At 30.3% G+C, this 26,010-nt stretch overlaps 4 protein-coding genes across 15 annotated transcripts in view; 2 read left to right on the forward strand and 2 right to left on the reverse strand.

Moving 5' to 3' along the window:
• The first annotated feature begins 391 nt into the window (after window positions 1–391).
• LOC106787491 (uridine 5'-monophosphate synthase) lies at window positions 392–2,454 on the forward strand. 3 transcript variants are annotated; one of them, XM_014749873.1, is made up of 4 exons: window positions 392–455; window positions 719–887; window positions 977–1,460; window positions 1,536–2,454. In XM_014749873.1, exons 2-4 carry the CDS (start codon window positions 747–749, stop codon window positions 2,327–2,329), a joined length of 1,419 nt encoding a protein of 472 aa, XP_014605359.1. In that variant the 5' UTR covers window positions 392–455; window positions 719–746; the 3' UTR covers window positions 2,330–2,454. The 3 variants fall into 3 exon arrangements, with proteins under 3 accessions (XP_014605359.1, XP_014605361.1, XP_014605360.1); XM_014749875.1 differs by having other exon boundaries at window positions 1,545–2,454; XM_014749874.1 differs by lacking the exon at window positions 392–455 and adding an exon at window positions 466–621.
• On the reverse strand, window positions 2,454–3,877 carry LOC106787492 (cytosolic Fe-S cluster assembly factor NUBP2 homolog). The gene is made up of 5 exons (XM_014749876.1): window positions 3,658–3,877; window positions 3,501–3,589; window positions 3,184–3,405; window positions 2,921–3,074; window positions 2,454–2,840 (listed from the first exon to the last, which is right to left on the reverse strand). The coding sequence occupies exons 1-5, from the start codon at window positions 3,817–3,819 to the stop codon at window positions 2,634–2,636; spliced, it is 834 nt and encodes a 277-aa protein (XP_014605362.1). The 5' UTR covers window positions 3,820–3,877; the 3' UTR covers window positions 2,454–2,633.
• Window positions 3,878–3,962: 85 nt separating this feature from the next.
• Window positions 3,963–6,956, forward strand: LOC106787490 (intraflagellar transport protein 56). Its single transcript, XM_014749872.1, has 7 exons — window positions 3,963–4,175; window positions 4,303–4,829; window positions 5,238–5,487; window positions 5,582–5,791; window positions 5,868–6,174; window positions 6,244–6,484; window positions 6,582–6,956. Exons 1-7 carry the CDS (start codon window positions 4,173–4,175, stop codon window positions 6,691–6,693), a joined length of 1,650 nt encoding a protein of 549 aa, XP_014605358.1. The 5' UTR covers window positions 3,963–4,172; the 3' UTR covers window positions 6,694–6,956.
• Window positions 6,957–10,265: 3,309 nt separating this feature from the next.
• LOC106787488 (prominin-like protein) overlaps window positions 10,266–26,010 on the reverse strand; it is a 37,071-nt gene continuing 21,326 nt past the window's right edge. The window contains exons 2-17 of one of the 10 annotated variants that reach the window (XM_014749860.1): window positions 20,871–21,138; window positions 20,401–20,753; window positions 20,099–20,220; window positions 19,971–19,994; window positions 18,806–18,814; window positions 16,998–17,293; window positions 16,778–16,927; window positions 16,461–16,676; window positions 15,811–16,366; window positions 15,536–15,694; window positions 15,052–15,173; window positions 14,135–14,185; window positions 13,158–13,319; window positions 12,662–12,751; window positions 10,614–10,724; window positions 10,266–10,518 (exon numbers count right to left, since the gene is read on the reverse strand). In XM_014749860.1, the coding sequence (XP_014605346.1) occupies window positions 10,506–10,518; window positions 10,614–10,724; window positions 12,662–12,751; window positions 13,158–13,319; window positions 14,135–14,185; window positions 15,052–15,173; window positions 15,536–15,694; window positions 15,811–16,366; window positions 16,461–16,676; window positions 16,778–16,927; window positions 16,998–17,293; window positions 18,806–18,814; window positions 19,971–19,994; window positions 20,099–20,220; window positions 20,401–20,753; window positions 20,871–21,138 (2,702 nt within the window). In that variant the 3' untranslated portion in view covers window positions 10,266–10,505. Of the gene's footprint in view, window positions 10,519–10,609; window positions 10,725–11,969; window positions 12,028–12,661; window positions 12,752–13,153; window positions 13,320–14,134; window positions 14,186–15,051; window positions 15,174–15,535; window positions 15,695–15,810; window positions 16,367–16,460; window positions 16,677–16,777; window positions 16,928–16,997; window positions 17,294–18,805; window positions 18,815–19,970; window positions 19,995–20,098; window positions 20,221–20,400; window positions 20,754–20,870; window positions 21,139–26,010 lie in introns of those variants that run through there. The other 9 variants (XR_001381794.1, XM_014749865.1, XM_014749861.1 and 6 more) reach the window with 9 other exon arrangements.

Consider the following 26,010-nt stretch of genomic DNA (forward strand, 5'->3'; position numbering starts at 1 on the left):
AAATTAATGTAATCATTTTCCTAATTATATATCTTAATTATTTTTTCAAATAATAATGCAAAAATTTAATAACACTTTGAATTTACAATGGATATATGTTAGCATACATAAGAAATAAAAACTCGCGCGGGATCCAAATTTTAGTTCGTTTACAATTATAATAACGATATTATGTAACAAAAAATAAAAATAAACAAAATTATACAAAATAGAATAATTTCAATTTTACAATTTAAATTTGCAGAAAAATATGAAAAATATTTCAAACACTTTCAATTTGTTCTCTTAGTACTACAAGAAATTAGCGGTTGAATTATTGACTTTTTATTGGCTGTTGGTCATCTTTCTTTATTTTCTCGATCATCATTCGTGATTAGTTTTGCACTACCATCTCGCTGAATCACGTGTTGTTATTATTTGCTCTGTCTCACCGACAGCCATTGTGTGTGTACAAAGTAAGAAAAAACCATATTACTAAAAGTTTTCGGATATTCAATATCTTTTACTCACCCTTTTATTTATACACACATATATATTTTTTTTATTATTGTATATTACATTGTTAATTTACTTATCATTTTTGAAAGTTAATAGATCGTATTTTATTTACAAGTGCAACAAGTGAGAAACACATGTGACAATTGATTATTATTATTATTATTATATATATTATGTATTAGATTAATATTTAATTATGTTTGTTACTTATATTTTTCAGTTGTAAATAGAATTAAAAAATAAATAAAATGCAAGACCAATTAAAAGAACTGGCAATAGCCTTATACGATATTGGTGCTGTAAAATTTGGTGAATTTATTACCAAAGTTGGTCTAAAGACACCTGTATATTTTGATTTGCGTGTTATGATAGCATATCCTCAAATAATGGTAAAATTTCATATTATTATTACATATTACAAAATACATGTTTTAATTTCATTCAAAAAAAAATAATATAATGTTTCTCTTTTATGTAGTCTAAATTATCGAAAGCTCTTTGGCAATTGTCAAAGACTCAAATCGATACAATTCAACTTTGTGGAGTACCTTATACTGCTCTTCCATTAGCTACTTTGATTTCAACAGAATACAATATACCAATGTTGATAAAGAGAAAAGAAGCTAAGAACTATGGTACAAAAAAGCTCATAGAGGGTAATTTTAAATCAGGTGACCACTGCATAATAATTGAAGATGTAATTACAAGTGGAAGTAGCGTTTTAGAAACTGTACATGCTTTAAAAGAGGAGGGTTTAATTGTGACTGAAGTCTTAGTAGTAATTGATAGGGAACAGGGTGGAAGAAAAAATCTTGAAGATAAAGAAATTAAAGTGCGAAGTCTTTATGATGTAACATTGTTAATGAATTATTTGTTAGATCATGGTAAGGTTACACAAGAAATTGTAAAGGATGTAGCAAGTTATTTAAAATCTTGTCAAACATCTGTTGCCTCTTTGCCGGGTAATTATTTTTATATCTTTTTTCATATTTATAGTTATTTCTATTTAAAATAATAAAATTGTATACTCATTTCAGAACATTTAGTGAACAAAAGATTGGAAACACCATTTAGCATACGTGCAAATCAAACCAAGAATGCAGTAGCTTTGAAATTGTTTCAACTAATGGAAGCAAAACAATCTACTTTGTGTTTAGCAGCTGATTTGACAAAAACGAACTCTATTTTAGAATTGGTTGAACTCGCTGGACCACATATTGTGGTTTTAAAAATACATGTAGATATTATAGAAGATTTTTCTTCCAACTTTTTAAAACGTTTAAAGGAACTAGCGAAACAGCATGAATTTTTAATTATGGAAGATAGAAAATTTGCAGATATTGGTAATACAGTTTTATTACAATATAAAAATGGAATATATAAAATAGCAGAATGGGCTGATATTATCACAGTACATCCAGTTGCTGGGCCTACTATTATAGACGGTTTGCAAAGTGCCTTAAATGGAATTACTGAACCTCGTGGTATATTTTTGGTAGCTGAAATGTCTGCAAAGAACGCTTTAACTACTGGAGATTATGTACAAAAGGCATTATCGATTTCTAAAGAATCTGATATGGTGATTGGTCTGGTATGCCAATCAAATATTATTTCAGATTTAGGAATGCTTCAATTAACACCTGGTGTTAAATTATACAACAATTGTGATAACTTAGGTCAACAGTACAATACACCTGAATCAGTTGTTAATTCGGGTGCTGATATAGCTGTTGTTGGTAGAGGTATTATCGAAGCAACAGATCAATTAGCTGCTGTATTAGAATATAAACAACAACTTTGGATAGCTTATAAGAAAAGACTGTTGAGATAAGTAATATGTAATTAATATATATAAGAATTTTTCTATTGAATATATAGTACAATGAGCATAATTATATATATAAAAAAAAATCAATAAGTAAACAATTTTTGATATAAAAAGTTTTCAACGTAAATTGATTCAAACATATTATGTACATTTTATTACTTGTACAAGATAAGTTTAAAATTGTACTGAATCTAATACATATATAAATATACACTTTTTTTTTTTAGTGCTGGTGCTATGTAAAACATTTAATTTTGTATTAAAAAATATACATAATATTTAATTTGTATTTTACAATTTTATAATTTCAAGCCTCCTTACTTTTAGTTACTTCTTCAACTAATTTTCGGAATACTTGTGCCACTTGACTTTTTGGAAGAGTAATTAAGACACTTTGACCTTTATCTGCTAATCTACCAACCTGAGGATCTATAGGTACTTTAGCTAAAAATGGCACCTTAACCATTTCTGAAAGTGCTACTCCTCCACCTGATGAAAATATATTTGTACATTCCTAAATAAAAGAAGTAAGAAAGTAATATTTACTATTATGAAAAACTAAGTACTTAAATAACTTTTTATAGAAACACTTACTTCACAAGATGGGCAAACAAACCCACTCATATTTTCCACAATACCAATTATAGGAATTCCAGTTTTCCTACAAAATGTAACTTCTCTCAAGACATCGTCAACTGCAACTGCTTGTGGAGTTGTAACTAGAATTGCACCATCGCATTTGACATTTCTGAAATTAGCTTTTACTGACATGAAATTTGTATAAATAACGTATAAATGTTGGTAATGAATTCTTAAAGTATATAAGATACCATCAAAATCATAAAGATAATTTTTACTTTAAGTTTTCCATCACTGTGATATGTTCATCTGAAGTACCAGGCGGCGTATCAATAATTAAGTAGTCGATATTTTGCCATACTACATCTGTTAAAAATTGCTTAATCATAGCTGTTTTTTTAGGACCACGCCAGATAACACTATTATTTTGATTTTTTAATAAAAAACCAATTGACATAACAGACAGTTTCTGCTCTGTGTCAGCAAATACTGGTACCCAACTATAAGGCATATAAAATTGTTTATTTAACATACCATTCTTTCATTAAACTAAAAACTGATGTAAACAAATAATTAATAGAAATCTTTGGTTTACCCATCGGATGATTGATGTACATCTTTACCCTCTAAGTTTAATAAATATGGTACACTGGGACCACAAAGATCTACATCTAACAGGCCGACCTAATAACATTTTATTATTTACCCTTTTTAACCTAGTTGTACTTATAGATTACATTTTGACAACTCACATTAAACCCAGATTCTTTAAGTGCAAGGGCCAGTTGTGTACTAATTGTTGATTTACCTACGCCACCTTTCCCAGATAGAACTAATACAACGTGTTTTACTCCTTCTAACATTTCGTAATACAAAAATATAAACAAATTATGACTCCACTTATATAGTTTCATAAAAAGATATTCAATAATATAGTAACATACTGTATATAGTTTTCCCTAGCTAGATAGTATTGTGTTATACTAATCGATGTACGTATATCTAAGCATTGATTGGTTGAAACTTTTGCGTTTCATTTAAAAGTAGAATTTGAAATTGTATCGATTACATTGGAACTGAATAGATTGAAAGTTTTACAATTATTTATTATTATTAATGTTTAATAAATATTAATAGATTATAAAATTTAGTATAAGAAATGTATATTTTGTATATTTTTAAATTATTTCAAAGCAATATTTGAAACGTCACGCGATTCAGAAATAATCAATAAGCGGCGTGCACCTGTTTATGATTACAATGAAAAATGGTATCTATATTTTCCTTTTTATATTGAATATATATGTGTTTATGATTAAATATAAATTTGAAGAAGAAATATTTGTATATATACACATACATATTCACACACACATTAAATTTATTCTTAATTACAGATTTTGTCAAGATCAAAACCAGCCTCGTCAGAAGGAACAAGAAAATCTGTACCGCGTACTAATGTACCAAAGTTAGAAGAATTTTTGGAAAAACGTGATTACATTGGTGCTTTAACTCTTTTAGAATTTAACAGTACCTCTGGTAGTAACGTAGAATCTGAATTATGGATGGGTTATTGCGCCTTTCATCTTGGAGATTATAAGCGAGCTTTAACTATCTATCAAAATCTAAAAAAGAAAGATAATATTCTAGCAGATCTAATTACAAACTTAGCATGTTGTTATTTTTATCTTGGCATGTATCCGGAAGCACACCAATGTTTGGAAGAAGCACCTAATAGTAAATTGAAGACAAGACTTTTATTTCATTTAGCACACAAAATGGGCAATGAAGCAAAGTTGCTGGAGTATCATCAAATGTTACACGATGTTTTAGAAGATCAACTTAGTTTGGCATCCATACATTATCTTAGAGCACATTATCAGGAAGCTATTGATGTTTATAAACGGATATTACTTGATAACAGGTTGAGTATTCAATTGTTATATCAGAAACAAATATTAATTTAATGGAGAAAATTTAGAGCTAATATTTTGATAATTATGAGTATTTTTACATAAAAATAAATATTTTTTGGAATATTTAGTTTTTTATTTACTAATCAATTTTATATGAATTTAGCGAAGTGGATGAAAGAGAAGAAAACAATTTTATGCATGAAACTAAATCAGAAGTATATTTTATTATTCAATTAAAAAATTGCAGGTATCCATTTCCCATCCTATTTGCACCCTTAATATTTAATCCAATACTTTTCCTGTCATACACCTATATTGTTTATAACTATTATTTTTAATCAAACTATTTGATCATTTTGTAATAATACTCATTTTAAAAATATTTTCTAATGAGTATATGATTCTTTTTTTTGCAGAGATTATGTAGCTTTAAACGTATATGTAGCATTATGCTATTACAAGTTAGATTATTACGATGTTGCACAAGAAGTTCTACAAGTGTACTTGCAAAAATTTCCAGATAGTGCAATTGCAATCAATTTAAAAGCTTGTAATCATTTTCGTTTGTATAATGGAAATGCTGCGCAAGCCGAAATGAAACAACTTATAGGAAAGATATCAAGTTCTTTTAGTTTTGGTCATGATCTTATTCGTCATAACACTGTTGTAGGTACAACATTCTTTACTGATTAATGGAAAAAAAATATTATAAATAATACAAAATGATTTTATCTTTAGTAATATAATCAATATTATATAGGTATTTCGTAATGGAGAAGGAGCCTTACAAATTTTACCTAATTTAGTAGATGTTATACCAGAAGCTCGACTTAATTTGGTAATATATTATTTAAAGCAAGATGATATAAAGGAAGCATATGAGTTTATTAAAGATCTTGAACCTGCTGTTCCACAAGAATATATTTTGAAGGGCATAGTAAATGCTGTAATGGGTCAGGAAACTGGATCCGTAAGTTGATCAATTTTTTAAAATTAATTAGATTATTGTAATATAATTCGAAAAATAAAATAATAATTAATTTTAGCGTGATAATATAAAAACCGCTCAACAATATTTTCAATTGGTTGGTTCTTCTGCATCAGAATGTGATACCATACCTGGTAGACAGTGTATGGCATCTTGTTTTTTTCTATACCGTCAATTCGAAGAAGTTCTGGTTTATTTAAATTCGATCAAAACTTACTTTTCTAACGAAGATAATTTTAATTTTAATTATGCACAAGCACAATCTGCAGCAGGTTATTTCAAAGAAGCGGAAGAAGCTTTTTTGATGATACATAATGAAAAATACAAAAATGATTATATTTACATCAGTCTTCTATCTTATTGTTGTAAGTTTGATATGAATGTAATACAGATTCATATATGTATATTTTTATAAATAATTTAAATTTTTTTAGATATTATGAATAAAAAAGCAGAACTTGCATGGGAGTTATATTTAAAAATGGATACATCATCAGAGTCATTTAATTTATTGCAAATGATTGCAAATACTTGTTACAAAGTAGGTGAATTTTGGTATGCTGCTAAAGCATTTGATATGTTAGAACGTATGGATCCTAGTCCAGAACACTGGGAAGGTAAACGTGGAGCTTGTTGCGGTACATTTCAATATATCGTTGCAGAAAAGCAACCAAAGTAAGTTTTATGTATCATATGTTAGATAATAGGAAAAATATAGATTGATAAATAGATAAATTAATTTATAATTAATCGTATCTTCTTTTTTTTACAGAGATCTACTTTCTGAAGTAATTCTTTTACTCAGGAATACGTCTAATTCCCAAGTGGAACAAATTATTCGTGTTATGCGTAAATGGGGTAAAGATAATCGGATCAACTGTTAATGCTGTAATGTATAATGGTTTGATAATCAATTCCGTCCATTAATAGTCTTGTTTCCTATTTGATTGCGGTATACTATATTGGTACAATATATATATACTATATATTAATAAATAATTTCTTTCATATTTTATAAAAATATCGTTAATTTGTAATAATACAATGCAACAGTAATGGGACCAATATGAATGTTCAAAAAATGTTGTTAACCTGTTATGAAACAATACTGCTTCTGTGGTTGCTGATTTAATATAAAATAGATATATATTTAAACCGTGATACACACATTTGTATAATAATAATTACGATATAATAATAGTAACTTTTAACAAACATAATTGAAGTATTTTTAGAATGCCATTATTTGTGGCGTACTATTTTTCTTCTATTTTTGTGTACGATTAATCGACGTCCTGTAGCATAGACTTTAAAAATGTTTAAACATATTTATATATTATAAAGTAATTTGAATCATACACTTTTTCGAAAATATTTTTCTTGAATGGGTGCTACAATGAAATTAAGAAAGAAATTTTTTATTCTCAATGTTCTTAACATAAAAAAAATAACAACAAATTTCAATGTTTTAATTTTTGTCGTAATATTCTATGAAAAAAAAGAAAAGAAACGAAAATAACAAGTATATACTATTTTCAATAAAATTAAACTTAATCATTCGATTGATAAAAGATATTTTTCATTTTATTTCAGAAAATGCATTATTATTTAGCCAGTACTAGTACAAACATAGAGAAGGAGTGCCTAGTACCAATTATTTCTACATAGTTACATATAAAAATAGCACCAAAATGATTAACGATATACATACTAGCACGTTAATGCAAATTTCATTTTGTATGATATCGATTGTTCTCTGAAATACATATTATTTTTCGGCACTCATTCTCTAACTATGTTTTTATCTACATTTGAGTCTTCAGTACAGTCCGTCAAGTGAAATAACTTTAATAGTCCACACTAGTATTCAATTGTTACACTCCATAATTTAAAAAAGATCACTGTTTTTCAATTGCACGATACATACACTCATGTCAATATCCGTTTCATCAAACATTAACACTCTAGGGTCAAGTTGAAATTGATTATGCTAAAGGTGTAAATATAGTAGTAATAAAGCAGAAAGTATATGTATGTTCATTTAAATTCATTCACAAATTACACTTCCTTTCCATCACTCATTACTACATTCACGCATTCTTCCACACACATAGTTTTGAAAAGATTCTACGAATTTTGTGCTCCCGCTTTCGTACGTTCATATACATTACGATGAAAGTATTTTTTTTGGCAATTTGCTACCAGCCAATAAGGCTCGATGTTGTAGCATGGGCGGCGTTATCTACCGTATAAGATTAATTTTCAAAATTCTGTACATATAAGAGAGTAACTGTCAGATCATTACAGCGACAAATAGTATGCAATATCCTTATTAGCATCCCTTCGGAATACAGTTAGTTTTAAGAAACACATCCATACATGGTATTTTAATAGAAACTTTCTACTTCATTGTTTTTTTTTTTTTTTTGATATTGAAGAATAGTCGTCAGAAATTTTTTCATTTACAACACGACCAAACTAATTGTATTAACAACGATTATTATTTATTTTCATTTATTTAGTCAATGTAAATCCTTTTACTACTGCGTCTTCGCAAAAGTTAGGTCAATTGTAGAATAAGTAGTTATTTAAATGACATTTATATACTTGTTAACGTTAATTCTTCGTAATAACATTAATCATAGATGAACGACAAGTTAGCTGTTTTATCAGTTTACAATGTGATGAATGAATATTTTATTACGTCGTGACAATATTTCTTATCGTACGGGCATATCGAGAATTTTCTTCTTTTTTTTTTTTTTTTTGGAGTAATTCCTGTACTCGAAAGGATGATGGATGCTGCATTTATACATCAAAGCATTTATACGTAGCGTAGATTTGACCAAGCAAACGATCTATGCAACGTAAAAATGAATTCTTATACTGATAAATTAGACAATAAAGTAATAGTAAGAAAACGACTATTTAAACAATCGTGTGTAAGCACGATTATTGTAGTTTTGAACCCGTCCTTTAGAAAATCATTTTCTATTCCGTGTATCAAATGCAAAAGTATATATATATATATATATATATATATATATTCGCTCGTATTTGTACATGGAATTAGAAAATAAATTTCTATTATTTATTTAATGATTATAAAATAGGGTCCAATATTATTTATAGACTCGAAGATACGCAACGTGCTTTTGAATTTATACAGATCGTAAAAGAACATTGTTTGGCATTTATATATGGCGTTGTTAGGTGTTTAATGTTTAAGATTGAAAATCATCACATCTTTGGATGTTAAATGATTTTTTGAAAGATTGTTTAGAAACGAAGCGTCAAAGTCGGCAGCATGAGCTTATACAGATAAATTAAACTAATTGTAAGACATTAATTTTTTTTGTATAATATATCATATACATTTTTAGATATTAGGCTAAACTAATTTTGAACCGAAGACAAAATTTAAAGGAGATGCGCGTAAAAGCTACTAAATCCTCTTTTCTTTTCCTAATAACACAGAAAGCAAATATATTAAGATACAGGGTTTCATGCTTCTATATATAAATAATATTTCGACGAATGATTGTAAATGCACATATACATACTATATTATTGTTACGTGTGAATATTTGAAAGTAATACTTATAATAATTAAAAATGCGATTCTCTTAGGATAATAAAAATGCATTTAAACGAAATTCAAGAAAATGAAGTTCGTTAATATTGCTACAATGTGATTTTAATACTTTAATGGGAACTAAATACAAGATATAATTTTTACAGATTTTTCAAAATCTTTAACTTATTTTTAGGAGATCTTAAATAAATATAGCGCATTCCACTTAAACGATTCTCGTAACGATATAACGTATACGAAAAAGTAGAATATGAACACAGTTTGTTAAACATGTATATGTTTGGTGTATATATGTGTATATTAAGCAAGAAACTCTGATCTTTAATATAATTCACCTTCGATTTAACGAGCATACGTTGGATTGTAGTTCGTTAAACGATCAGTCGTGCGATTATTGATCGTCCCGCGATTCGCAACTATTTGAATCTTCAACGCCACCAGTTTGGTGCCATTTCTTTGTTTTATCGATTTAAATGAATAAGTCATATAAATCGTCGGTTAGTCTTCGATCATAAAATCATTCCGTAATCTAGGACAACTTCTCTTCCGTAGGCAACGACCATTAATATATCTTTCGATTATTCTTCTCGAGGAAGAAGAAAGCCGTCGAAGAATATCATTATTCTATCTCAGTCTATTTCTTATTTTCCTTTTATCTTCAAAACTTGGTCTTTAATAATAATAATAATAATAATAATAATAATAATAATAATAATAATAGTAATAATAATATAGTAATAATAATAATATAGTAATAATAATAATAGTAGTAATAAAAATAATAATCATAATCACATCATCATCATTATAATGATAATAATAATAATAATATTAATAATAATAATAATAATAATAATAATAATAATAGTATTATTAATAATAATAATGATAATAATAATAATAATAATAATATTCTCGCGTTTGGCCGATCCGTGGCACACCTAAGAACAACGATGATCAAACGTAGTCTCGCTTGCAAGCGGACTGATTATTCTTTTTCTTTTTTTTCTTTTTTTTTAATGACCTTTTGTAACTGCGCGTAAGGCTGTGAGTTGCTACACTGTTAAGCGCTGCCTTCGTGCATGCCACGGTACTTGTGTCCTAATTTCTATCCCTGAAAATTAATTTCGAACATTTCAATGATTTATATTTTATTAGCTTTAATATTTATTGTTGGTTGATATAATGGAAAAAATATGAGAGACTCACCCTGGCCCAGGATAGTAATAAGGAGGTGGACGTTCGTATTCTGTACTTAAGGGAGGAGCAACGGTAGCGGGTTGATATCTTGGTGGTCCACCATTTGGAAAGTCCCAATTTCTAAAATAATAATTTGGAGATAAAAAAGTAAGGAAGGCCTCTTCTATGTGTGTGTACACGCCACGTACGCAAACATTTTACGTTCGTCGTTTGGTTCGTGACGCGACACACGAAAACAGATCGCATTTGCATTCACAATTAAACAAATTAAATGTAATGAATAATTCGTCAAACATTTATAAAGTATATGATAACCCTTTGCAAATATTATAAAGATGCCTTAGCAAACAAACGATCGATATAGCAGCTGTTCAAGCAAAACGAAATATATATCTTTGAGCTTGGGACTCCTTAATGATCGCGGGATTGATACCCCACGTAAAATTTGCGTCACAAATCTTTGTATTTTATCATCGAAATTAATAATAAGTCCTAGAAATGACTTTTCATTATTATTTATTTTAATCTCTCCTATTATTAGTATTTAACTTAATAATAATAATTAAAGGAGGCCATCCTTATTTATTTAATTTTGTTGATTAAGTGATCAGTTTTCTCTTCTGTATTAGTTAATTATAAATAAAAAAAAAGGAAAGAAAAAGAATCTCGAATTGGTAACATTTTAGATACAAATATTTTGTAACACTTTATGTGGGCTACCGTCTTTCATTTAATACGTATGTATATAATTTGTGTCCGCGCGTATACATTGTAAATGTGTAGTATGTATAAATATAATAAACATGCTTTCGCGTTTATTTTTTTTCTCGCTAAAAATAACACGGCCACAAATAATGCAATCAAAGAATGATAGATATGCGCGTTTGTTAAACAGCACATGATATTGCGTAAAAAATGGACGACATGTATCAAGGACAAATAAAAAAAAGCATCCGCTGGGTTTTTGATATTTTGAATCTTCTTGAAAACGCACGCGAAGCCCTTTTTTTTCTTTTCCGCAAGAAGCCTGATCTTGGCAAAGCTATCTTGATAATATCATATATAGAGACAGATACGTATGTATTTATGTATGAATGTATGTATGCATGTATATGTATAATGATTAGAATTAAACAAAGTATGATAGTATTATAAAATGATAAAAAGAAGAGAATTAGAAGAAGTAATAGTAATAGAAGAAGAAGAAGAAGAAGAAGAAAAAGAAGAAGAAGAAGAAGAAGAAAAGAAAAAAAAAAGAATATAGAAAGATGTGAAAGATCAAGAAAGGAGAGAAAATAAAAGGAACGAAGACGATTAAATGAAAATTGTGTTAAAACATTTGTTAACAATAGTCTTACGACTTACGTGCAGAGGCGTATCAAGAGACGCGAGAAGTTGCCCCCCCCGCAAGGTTCCCACTCACCTGTAAATAACCGGGAGAAAAAAGCGTGACCAACGTGGTTGCGTGATAGGGGAATATGCGTCGCTGATATTGATAAATTTCAAAAGCAGAGTTCGGAGATTACTTAATTATTTAAACGAGGGCGTGTTCAGAGCGTTTAAAAAGAAAAAAGGGATTAACTCGATGAGTGGGAACCCAGCATGTATTTGAATATATATTTATATATGATACAAATTTAGATTAAAAAGATGCATCTCTCTCATCTCGTACGTTCCTTCAACTTTCGTATAAGGTATCCCCAAGTGTAAGTAAGTAAATATAATGTACACGTTACGATATAGTTAAAAAAAAAAATATATATATATATATATATATATATATATATATATATATATAAGAAGAAATAAAAAGCAAAAGAAAGAAAGAAAGAAAGAAAGAAAGAAAGAAAGAAAGGAAGAAAGAAAAAAGAAGAAGAAAGATCAAGGAAGTAATTAAGTATATGCTCGAGATAAACAAAGTGCGGCATTTAAGTTATCACAGAAAGCTGCGCTTTTCTTATGTCTTTAATTTTTTTGTTTATATATATATATATATATATGTTTCAAGTTTCGCTCCTTTCGTTTTTATTTTTCTTTTTGGCTCATAGAAAACTTACTGCGACTCTAGCGATACACTAAAGACTTTATTGTGAGGTTCACTTTTAGTAGGGGCGATATGTTCGTGGTTACGCCACGATAAGGTGAAACTGTAAAAATAAATCATATTGTGACTGATGGAAAAAATGAAGAAAGAATAAGAAGAAGAAGAATTCACGATAAACTTTTTTTTCTTATCCGAAAGCGTTAGTAATTTATTTGGGAATGACAGGTGTTAGATTCGTATTAACACTTGTTAAAGGAATTTAATAATAGGATAAAGTTTCGAAATGGAAAGTGATTAATGTTTTATTTACAGAAAAAAAAAAAAACAGAAAAAAGAAGTACAGAAAAAAAAAGAAAGACAAAATTGCGGAATATTCTAATATGCTCGAGATGAACGACGCCGTTTGTTATTTATTTATTTTTTTTTTTTCTTTTTTCTAACAATAAGAAAAATTTTTAGGACGAGTCGTTAAATAAAATATTCCTTGCACGATCTTTGAGATTACTTACTTCGGCGCTAAATCGGAGTATCTAGAATCGTGATGGGATGTACTTTGATGAGCATCTGTGACCCTTTCACGATCGCTGTATCCAACAGCTGGACCATCGTAACTTTCAACGTAAGCCGCGGGATGATGTCTGCCATGGGAGACATGTTTTTTATCATGTACGCTGTAATCAAAGGATAAATTAGTTAATATTTGCTTTGACGATGATAGATAAGAATAAAAGTGAGCAAGTGAAAGACTGCGTGAGGCATATCGTCATGCGAGTTAACAGATCTATGCACAATCTGTATGCTTGCATCTGCGTGCGTGTTGCATCTGCCTTAAACAGCTTTCATATTTCGTTGTGAAAAATATACATATATATACATATACATCTTGGTCCAATGATTTTCACTGATGTACGAGGATAGACCTAACGTCTGCATTGCATTTTACAATACGTACACAAAATGCCAGAAGCCATTATAGATGTTAAACTGGTAAAACATCATCTCTCAGTAGCAAAGCTTTCAACAGGAATTATCTGACATTATCGCAACGCTGTGTTAGTTATTTAAAATGGGTTTAAAAACAGAATCTAAAGAAAATTGGAAGAATATTAAGAAAATTACACATAGTGAATACAATAATATCGAGTATATGCACACTACGTGAGTTATTTGTTACTTTTTTTTTATTTTCATGCAATTAACATAGAAGATATTAATGAGCTAGGAAAAGAAAGAAAAATATAACGCTTGGGATATTATTTCTTAAAACGTTTATACGATAAATAATATACTTGTACGAAAACAGGGAAGTGAATATATACGTTTGATTGGTAAATTAATAAATATAAAATATGATATAATAAAAACATTTCAAAATTTCGGGCAAAAAATTAAAACGAAAATACATAAATACGTTTTATTAATACATGCTAAGATTATCATTCTCGTCATGCGAACACTTTGATTGTTCACTTTATTTTATACTTACTGAGCGAGGGGTATGTTATCCCTGTCTGCGTACGCGTCATACAAATAGTCACTGGAACGGAGCGTGTTAGCAGTTAGATTCCAACAACCATTCCACACATTAGAAAGCTACTTTAAATTTAATATCAGCTAATGCCATGTACTTGATACAGAGATACAATCATACGTAAGAATTGACATCGTTATTTTTTGTCGGTCTCCATAAGTTTTCTTTAAACAAATAGAATGTTGAAACAGTGTGTACGGAACATTAATACAAAATTTAACAAAAAACAAAAAGAAAACAAAAAGAGAGAGAGAGAGAGAGAAGAAAAATAAGTATCGAAATTAAACGATAAAGCAACGTTCGTTGCAGTTTTTTGATCGTTGTTTTTTTTGTAATTTATACAGTTACAAAGATAACTTATTAGAGGTATAAAGTACTCATGCCGACTATGAAAAGAAAAAAAGATACGAAGCGCGAGTATGTGTGATACATGCTATGATTTATGAAAGCTTCGAGTCACTACAAGAAAGAAGAAAAAGGATATAGAAGAAAGTTTTACATCGAAAATATCCTCGATGATTAATTGTTAGAGAAAAACAGGTTATGCAAATTGTTTCAGATTACAAGTCTCTTGTAATCTTACTTATGTATGATGATACTTTAATCCTTTCCCGTGTTACTTAAAAAAAAAAAAAAAGAAAGAAAACTGTTAAAAAGGGGGAAATAAAAAACTAAACATAAATTATACATTAATGGTTACCTTATTTTTAACTATATATAAAAAAGTAAAATTACAACAAAGAAAACATTTAAACGTCGGACAGGTTTATCATGCGTTTCAACGATACTCAAATAACCGTTTAAAAATTGGTAAAAAAAGATACGTTTTACGTGTTATCATAATTTATAAGATAATCGTGAAAAAAACTTACTTTTCGACAAGAGGTCCTGGATATGGATCGGACTTTTGATACAAAGCACTCAATTTTACGCAAAGTACTATCGTTGGTAGGAAAAGGATCAAGCACCAACCAACACTTGCCCAGAAACCATTCTGTAAAAATCAAAGATACGAATGTACTTTAAAAGATTTCAAATTCGATAACACGCGATATGAATATCAGAAGAATGTTATCAGTGATTAATCTTTAATTCATTATTTATCAATAAATTGTGGATTTTTATGTACTTAAAATATTTAAGATATGTAATAAGTATAGTGAAAACAAATGAGTTATAATAAATGTTGTATAATTTGTTTTTCGTTGAAAAACAATTTGCGTTAATTTGTTGCAGCTATATCAATATCGCGTTGAAAGATTAAATTAATTTATTTTATGTTGATCGTGTAAATCGCGCAAATTATTACACATTGTCAGCCTGAAATTGATCAATCTACTAATCAAATTTACTTACAAATGGATCTAAAATCTTATTGCATCCAGCTACAAGAGTTGCGTTGTAAGCATTTGACACCGGTTGACATCTGCCAACTTTGTTTTGAGCACTGTCAATTACATGCTCGAGGAAGTCGTCAACTTGATGAAGAAAAGCGTTACCAAATTTCGTAGCAAGCTATGGAGAATAAAATTTAATTAAAAAATATGTTTTAAGTAACACCGTATTGTATGTAGAAAATGCTAAAAAATTAATGTGTGTTAAAATAATTATTTAAAAAAAAGAAAACTTACGTATTGAACGTATTCCGGTCCGTCCTTGTTTAAAAATGTTTGAGCTTTCGTAACTTCATCGACCAAGTTGTGAATAGCCTCGGCCATCGAGCTATGATTAAATTTGATACTTTCTTGAAGAGCTAACGCATTCTCGCTGAGTTTCTCGCTTAACGTTGCCATAGGTACCACAAGGTCTCTGTGATAATGTTCCAAATCATGAGCATTCTTCAAAAGGCTATCTTTTATGTTCTCTTGGTTTGACGACAATTTTGTGGACACATCTCTTAATTTCGACGCCAGGTGTTCCAAATTAATATTTGTTATATTGTCGGCAAGAAGTTCGGCATACTGATAAAACTTGATATCGCTCAGACCACTTTGCGCCAGATCGTTGAGTTTCGATCTGGCGCTCTCCTTCAGAATCACTACACCTGGTGACAGATTTATCTTACGACGCAACTGTTGAATCGTGTTATTAATGTCGTACCGTCCTGCATAATTGCGTAAGGTATCGACGTCGAACAAATTGTTCAGCTTCAATACGTTGTATAGAGTCTCATTAGCGTGACATTTGCTAAAATCAAAATTCGATTAATTTTCCATCTCCATATTAAATGTTAAGAAATATATATATTTAGTCTACAAATTAGCGAACAATTAATATTTACGTGATTATGTAGCTCATGTTGATATCAAAATTAGGATTTTTGGGATCGAATATTTTTCGGATCTGCACTATCTCGTCTACTAATTTGAACATTCTATTGTCCTTTGGATTTTTTAATGGTTCACAAATACCTCGTTGGGCTAAAACTCCTGTTATCATATGCACCACTGTGATTACCATTAAAACACTTGTCAAAAGGAAGATTATCCATACGGCCCTACAAATAAAAGAAAAACAAAACACGTATAATTCTTTTCCGCATGTAACAGGAAAATAAACGGAAGAATTTATAATGCCGGGAATTCCTATGAAACTTACATCATAAGAAACCGTGCACCGGATCCTTTATTACAACAGTCATCACCGTATCCATCCGGTCGTTTACCGCAAATTCCGCAAAGGAGACCAAACGTTAAGCACATTAAAACGGTCAAAAGAATACCCGAAATTCCAAGGCCAAGATAGTACCTAAAAAAATGGATACAATAATCGTTCTCAATATGATCTCATGTTAATTTTGCTATTACTCAATAATTACCTATATGGCGAGTACTGGACGACGTAACTACGTGCCACTTCTAAATGTTGAATGTTAACCCTGTCGATGTTGACGTTTATTCTATCGATTAAACTGGTCATGTTGTTTGCTATGCTTGCCAGAAAATCACCAGCTCTTCTAATGCTCGCGCTAACGACAGGAATCGTTTGATTCACCGCATGCTGTATGTCCTTCTGAATTTTTAAGAAGGATTCTCTACCCTGACTCACTTCCGACACGATATTACTTTCCATCAGTATGGTAATGTTATGAAGAGCGGATGTAAGGTCTGGTAGCTGTAAATGATACGTGAATAATTGTGATAATGACTTATTGAGTTCTCAGCATCATTATGAAGAGAGAGAAAGAGAAAGAATGAAAGAGAGAGAGAGAGAGAGAGAGAGAGTGAGAGTGAGATAGAGAGAGAGAAAGAGAGATAGAGAGAGAGATCGTGAGGTCAAAAGATTCGTGTGAGATCGGGCTTCTCTTGCAAGATGAAAACGTGCGACACATCGAAATCGTGTATATGATTATGCTACATAATTCTAATACCGATATCCATGCTCTTATGATCTTTCGATGAGTTAATGAATTTTGTAATTATAACGAACATCTTGACAATTTGGTCCATGATGATGATTGATTGATGAAAACGTGAATTGAAATTGTCAAATGTAGATATATTTGAACGTACTGTTACTTCGTTCGGTCATCTAACGTGATTCTGAACGGTATGTATGTATGTATGTATGTATGTAGCTTTTTTTTTAAAATTTAATTTCAAGAAAGATCTTCGATCTATTCTTATAGTTAGATGACAATCACGGTGTCTGATATTAATCGCAATGATTTGTATAATTAGATTTAATTTCGATCTTCTGACCATACACTTCTCTTATAATTTTCATCAGTATGCCCTGTATTTAATTTCTGCTATACTTTACACATATGGAGTGTACTTGAACGATGTATTCTTTATTATACTTGTTCACATTAAACGCTGCATAACAGTACGTGAAGTTGATGAGACGATGATGAAAATGATGATAATGACGACGGTGCTCCATCCATATATATCATATACTCGGTGGGACAGTTAACGTTAAGAGATACATTATATTTTTATAGAATGGGAATGAGTATTCTCGAAATATTATTTTCACGTTAATATCAATTATATGCGATGTTGTAATTAACGTTAAAGGTAACTGCCACCCTTTGTATATGCATGTATATATAATATATATATGTATATAAATATATTTATGTAAATGTAAATTCGAAGGAGTTCACAAGGCAACAGTATGATCAAATGAATATAACACTATTCTACGTCTATAACACTATATTCACGTAAAAGTTAGAAAAAGAGATAGAGAGAAAAAAAAAAATAATAATAATAATAATAATAAACATAATATGAATGATGTTGATAGAGAAGGCAAAAAAATAGAATAACCACAAGATAAGGTTTAATTAAAATACATTTGCAAGTGCCTTGCACGTTAAAGCTACAAAAGAAAAAAAAATGTTTCTTTTCTCTCCTTTTTCTTTTTCTCTTTTTTTTTTTTTATCTTGTTTCTTCTCGTATTTGGGATACGTGTAATATACGTGTAAACGTATGAGAGTGATTTTTTTTTTTTTTTTGGGGGGGGGGGCGGGGGGCTGGATTTCCATAATCAAAAAATATATATTGTATATATGTATATAAAGATAAACCGACAAGAGGAATTTCATTAATAACGCTAGACGACAACATAGACGAGAGAAAAATAGGGAAAAGCTACATGCTTTTGCTTACGACTTACAGAGTGAAGCTATTGTGGCGGGCATGGAATCAAACAAATTTATACAGTATCGTTCTCGTACACCAATGGCTAGACGAGTATAGTATATTTATATGTATGCACATGTATATTGACTTTTTATTTTATTTTATAGTGCGATAAGAAACTCGAAATATAACATTTAAATATCTCCACTGTTTTTTTGAACACAAAAAAAGAAGAAGAAGAAAAAGCGATAACAAAAAATTATTGATTTTTATATTATTAGTATGCTATATAATACAAATAATATAATTATTTTTTTGTTTGTAATAATTATATATTAAAACAAACTTAAAAATGTAATTAAAAGTATTTTCAGATTTGCAAATTACTACGGACGTTAAAGATTTCATATAATTGGTATCGTTAATTTGTTATTTCTCAATTTCCTTTTTTTTATTATAAACGTAAAGAAATATTTTTATATCAAAGGAAAAAAGAAAAGAAAATAATCAAACACGAATATTTTCACAATTAAATTCAATTAATTATTCATAATTAAGTAAACAGCTGTCGTGTGTTTCATACGTAGTAAACGATAACGGAGATACTTAAGTGTTTCGTTTCAAGTATGCAATTCATTTTGACTATATTAATTCATACAATGACACGATTATCACTTCCATTGGCCTACGATGCGCACAGATAATAATTGCAGCGCATATTTATAATCGAACATGATCGATAATTACTATGGTTTAAAGACCGTACTCAAAAGAAGCGTATTACATAAGTTAACAAAATAATGTCATGATATACAGGTAATTCCTTCTTTACAAATTTGTTGATTTTTAAATGAACGATTAGAATGAGTCAACTTGTAAAGGTGGAAACTACCTATAAAATAGTGTTAGAAAAATGATCTATCGATTTTGATTACTTACTCGAACGTAAATTCTTTTACTTTCGGTTCTACTTTCATTTATTATATTTCTTAATTCATTTTAATTCGTTACAAGCAGCGTAAAAATTAAAGCGAACAAAGGATATGAGAGATAGAATCCTGATAACGAGCCTATTACTTTCGATACACCTAAAAGAATTTCTTATATTTTCCATTATCTAAACTCAATTGTAGCTAACTAAAGGAAGAAAATGAAAGTAGTATAAAAGAATGCTCGTGATTCGTGTTATCGAGTCATACCTTTGGGAAGTATCGGTCCATGTACTGCATGTAAAAGCGAAATAACGTTTGTTAGAAAAAAAAAAAAAATATTAGAAGCTCGTTAAAAGCTCATTAGAAGCACAATGCATAAAATAATAAGTACGTACCTTGTCGAACTCTATTTGGACCGACATTTGATTCACCTTGTAGTCGTGCAAGATCTGTTTACAGTTGTGGCTCGTACAATCGCGAAGCGTATAAAGCAGATTGTTCTTGACACCGCGCACAACTGCAAGAATGAAAGAAGAACAAAAAAAAAAAAGGAAGAAGAAAAAGAAGAAAAAAGAAAAATAACGAACGAGAAGAAGAAAAATAGAAGACAAATCGAGAGAGAGGAAAGAAATTATATCATTCATTTTTAAAGATAACAAAAATTGTGTAACTCAACGCGAGTAAAATGAATACGTACCGATGTCCAATTGAGTAGCGTTCATCCTCAATTCTTGCGTTATCCTATTCATAGAACGTAGCTCTTCCCTGATCGATTCCAAACCGGTCACGATGTCGTTCAAATTTGTCAAGGAAACCGCGTGAGAATACTCGGCTAATTGCTCGGTTACTATTCTCCCGCTTGCTTGCAATATGTTGTTCAACGTGATTTCTAATTCGCCGTAATTGGTTTTGAGAACGGTGTTTATCTCACGTTTTGTCGTGGATAAATAAAGCCTAACGTCTTTTAAATTAGTTTTAACGTTGCTAGGAAGTTCCTTGGTACCGTCTTGCATATATTCGTTCGTAACGAACGCGCAAACAACGCCGAATCTATAAATTTGTTAAAACAGAAAAGTATTTAATTTAAACGTCTCTTTTTTTATAAAAAAAAAAAAAAAGAAGAAAAGGGAAAGAGGAAATAAACAAAATAAATGTAGGAAAACTCACAGAATAATAGTTGCCACCCCGATGAGAATAATGCTGAGCATTATTTTTCTACAATGATCGTGCTTTTTATCGAAGGGCTGATTTTTGGCTCCGCAATGTCCGGCGCATCTGCAGCAGCAAAAAAAAAGGCCGATGCAAGGAAGAATGGCTGCAAGGAGAACTCCGATCAAAGCGAGACCGGCTAAACCACCGTAATGGGTCACTATTATCTTCCACTGGTGCCAAGGATCCACGAAGACTGGGGTGTTGGATATTACGGTGATCATTCCTACGATATAGGCACTTATATTATTATTTAATACAAATCTACGCTGACATATAAGTATGCGCTTAAAATTAATAAATAAATTTGCAATATATCAATTATTTCATTGAAACATTAAATATCTTCTTCTTCTTCTACTTTTTATTATAAATGTTATAATAGATTTTTTATTGCTATTTCCGGGAACGATTTATTGTTTTTACACCGTGGGTAGGTTGTTAGCTAACCTCACCCTCGAAACATTAAATATAATCTTGAAATAATCCGTAAAATATATATATTAGGATTGTTTCAAAGGGAACACGAGGAAACGTGCTGAAATTAGAGAATAAGAAAGGGATATATATGTGTCATGAAAGTACATTTTCCATCTGGCATCAGATACTCTGCCTTTTTCCACGTCGAGAGGATAAGGAAACGAGGACACGTTCCTAATGTGGGCCACAGTTAGAGAGAGAGAGGGAGGGAGGTAGGCAGATAGAGAGAATACCGAAATGTAGAAGGGTTGGAAAACAACTGTGAGACGAAGCCGAGAAATTTATATCCTGGCAACACTAATTTAGGAAAATAGGTCAACGCTTGCTGATGTTTCCCAAGGGAAGGGAAGGGGGGGGAGGGACTCAACACACATAGGAATTAAATTTCAATTCATCGAGAGAGAGAGAGAGAGTTTTTATCGATAATTTAGAAAACGTTGACACGGTAGATAAAAAAAAAAAGATAGGTAGGAAACACGATAATATCAATAACATTTTAATCAATTGAACGATCGATCGCGACAATCGTTCAAAATTATTAAAACATATTAATTTTGATCGATCGCCTTTGTTTTTTTTTCTTTCTTCTAACAAGGACGGACGAAATACTCAAGACATTTCTCTTCAGACACGATCGATTGTAGTTTTTGCAATTGGCTTAATAGACGAATCACGAAACGTGCTCCTTTTGAACGGTAAACGTGAATGCGAGCACTGTTAGAAGAGTTGGTCGATTCAAAGCGGAGGCCACTGTCAATCAAGTACCACGAAGCGTGGTACGGAGAGCCACGTTTCGAGGGCATTGCTAGTTAGCGATAGTGAACGTTAATAGTTAACGAGAAAGAACAGAGAATAGATATATATACGAACTATACACGTATAGTTCGACATGGCAATGGCTATTACTCGTTGGCGTTCCTGTACATGTATGTATATATATATATATATATTTATAAATAAAATAGGGGAGAGTATTGGATGCAGGAAAATACTCATTGTGAGGTACATCCCGAACGAAAGAATGAAAGAGAGAGGAAAAGAGAAAGAGAGAGAGAGAATAGGGATGTAAGGGCGGAAGTATAGAAAGATCGTAGTATTTCTATAACAGCGATTTTTCTATATAGAAAATTATTATTTTGACGTCAATAATATATATATATAAAAATGAACAAGTTGAATTTTCAATTCAATATAAGCGAACACCCTTGACGTAGAAAGTGAGTAATATTTTTTTCCCTATAGTTCTACATGCACGTGTCCCTTATCTCTTATATCCTATTTAATCTTCTTTATCCTTAGATCTATGAGAGCCAGAGAGAAAGGTCGTAGTTTAAAAAAGAAAGAAAAAAATACACACGTTAGATCGCGTGAAACGAAAAGGACAATCTTATTTTAGATAGATTAATTAAGGTATAAATGCGAAGAATAAATCGATCGTATTTTATAAATTCGTTCTATTCGTTGATTAATCCTGCGAATAAATTTTCTTAGTTATAAAGGAGTGGCTAGGAAGAGAATGTAACCTCGCTCCGTCATGATTTTCGAGAAACTAGGACATCGCAATTCGATAAGATAGCACGATAAATCTGACCCATTTTGTGAAAAACGACTCAGAAAGGTAATGAACTTTCTCTGTTTCTCTCTCCGTCTTCTTATAAAATGAAATGAATTGTTCTCATTGAAAATGTTCCCTTAAAACTTCATTATTACTTGCTATTAGACTTAACAAACATGTACTTAAACTTTAGAGTATCTTAAATTTCGATTACGATAAAATATATCATTAGTTTGAAACTTTAAAAGATAATAATGATTACAGAAAAAGAAAAAAGAAAAGCACCATAAATTATCGTTATTCTTTTTTTTTTACCGAATGATTCACCATTACGCCTAATTTTTCATTATATATTCTTTCATTCGTTACAATAATAAATATTATAATAAACTATCAAGAAAAGGAATGTATTGTTGGTAGCAGCAAGTAGGGAATAAATCATTTCGACTTTGGTTAATCTTTAAAAGTTGGTAGACTTCTGGCGCGGCAAACTTTTGGAAAATTCAAGAGCAGGAACAGGAAAGCCGCAATCTCGGATAGAAGATAGTACAACAAACTGAAATGTCTTTAAATATTAGAAACTCTCACAACAATGTAGTTTCCTTTGCTGTACGTCTGCAGAGAATGCTAGTGAAACAAGAGAGAAGAAATAGAAGAAGAAAAGCTGGGTTTTCGGTTGGCATTGATGCTTGTAAATTATAAGTGAGTAGTGGTACCGTCAGAATATTCTGACAACTAGTTGTTGCAAGTATGCAACAACGAGAGTATCCACTATCGTCGTAGTCGTAGTCGTCTTCGTGCGAGAGAGCTCTCGATCGATTTCTTGAAAGTCATTGACCTCGACGGTTATGCTAATGTTCCCAACCGTGGGTTTAGGTCGCGGTCTTTTAACCACCTCCATGGTCACATCTAACATAATTTTACATCTTCTCTCTCTCTCTCTCTCCTTTTCTCTGACAATCCTTCCAAAATTTTTCTTCCTTTTCATTCTATCGATTTACTTTTAAGATGTGCATTGATTATTATCAATTTTTATTAAAAAAAAAGTATTTGATTTTTGTCGACTAGTCGAAGGGACATAATGAAGAATAAGAACTCAAAAACAAGCTAAAGGATGATGATGATAATAATAATAATAATACTAATCGATCTTTTTTAAAGCTAAAGGTTAGAAAGCGATTGTCGATGGGATTTAAAATCTGTTCTAGGAGGCACTTTGCCCTATTATTGGAATTTTCCATAGGATGATCTTCGTACGGTAGTTTCCGCTATTATTACATTAATGAAGAAATCCATTAGCCTTTCGACAAGGCAAATATTGGTACATCGACAGATTCGGATTGGATGTCAATCTGCTTTATTAAATTGCTTACTTCATCTTATTTTTAAATTATTTTCACAGGCTGAGATAGAGAAAGAGAGAGAGAATCTCTAGCAATTATATTATTCGATCATAAGTTATTAGTTGACGCTTAATATGAATTTTGAATTAAAATGGATTAATATTATCGATATTGACAATTCAAAATTACGCATATTTATGTGGGTAAGAATTATCGATTACTTTCTAAAATCTTTATGTGAATTTTAATAATAATAATAATTATTTATCAATAAAAAAAAAATAACGTAATTTCTTTCTCTTTTAAATCCTAAATGAATTACAAATGATTAAAATTGTATGCAGTTTTATATCGAATGAGAGTATATCACAATAAGAACTTATATTTAATATATTTATAAAAATAAATGCATTTCTCTCTTATGCATTTGTATATAGAAAGAGGTTGTGAAAATATTGTTTTTTTAAAAGATGCGTTCGTTCTTACGTGAAAAAAAAAGTAGAATAAACTCGTTCTTTTTTTCAAGTATATTCGATGGTCTGGAATCCCCTTTAACTGTCCCTTTCCTTCCTCCCTCCCCCCCTCACCTCATTTTTTTGTCCTTCTTACATTGATGCTACTTCGTCCACTTTCGGCTTTCTATTTCTCCCTCTCTCTCTTTCTCTCCCTTTTTCTCTCCCTTACTTTCTCACATCTCATTATTTTCGAGAACAAAGTACTTCGCGCTTTTTTTCAAGTTAAAAAACACAGAGCAGCCCTACTAGTTCGTCATCCTGCATTCTTTCATCTCTTTTTTAAGTCTTTCTTTCTCTTCCTCTCTTTTATATACGAAGAAGAAGAAGAAACATTACGTTTGGTAGAAAGAAGATAGGAGATAAAGCTACGACGACGAGCTGCCAGTAAAATCAACGAATGACGATGCTAATGTAACGAGTTTATTGTCTGATTATACATTACTCTGCTAATCTACATTTAAGTGAAACCCTTTTTTCCTACACATTTATACGTAAATGGGTATGTATATAATTATTTAAGTCAATGGTTACCAAAGTGTGACCGCTTTAGTACCCTGGGGAATCGCGAGTTCCTTTACAAGAGCGTCGAAAGATATTACACAATTTTGTATTATTTTTTAATTCCATTTGTGCGATTTTTTATTTTTACGAAGTTGAGTTTTTCGGTAATTGCTATAATAAAAAATTTAATATTGTAAGTAATTTAATTCAACAATTTGATAAAATGCGTGATGACATTCAACAAGACTTATACATCCCATTAATTATTCCAATTAATGTAACTTTTTCAATTATCTACAATTTTTTGTAAAAACGTATTATTTATAATATTAGAATTTGACATAAGACGCTTTGGGAAAATCTGGATTCAACAAGGCCGCCGAGAAACGAAAATGTTTGAAAATCATTGATGTATTAAGTAACATACGTATATCTTTGAAAAATTGTGATTATGCATTATGAATAATAATTAATTACACGATAAAGTTATCGTAAGGATATTTAAACGAACTCCTCTTAATGACAGATAAAGTTCAATTTCGTTGTGAAGAGATCAACGAGTGTGGTAAAATACAACTTAAAGCAGCTTATGATAGAGCGTTACTTTAAAGGCATTCGTAAAGTGTAAAACGATATGTAAGTAACCTTATCGTCTCTCTCTTTCTCTCTCTATATATATATATATACATACATGTACAGGAACG

Source organism: Polistes canadensis, unplaced genomic scaffold (assembly GCF_001313835.1).
Source record: "Polistes canadensis isolate GaletaPanama2010 unplaced genomic scaffold, ASM131383v1 scaffold_102, whole genome shotgun sequence".
Taxonomy (NCBI): Eukaryota; Metazoa; Arthropoda; class Insecta; order Hymenoptera; family Vespidae; genus Polistes; species Polistes canadensis.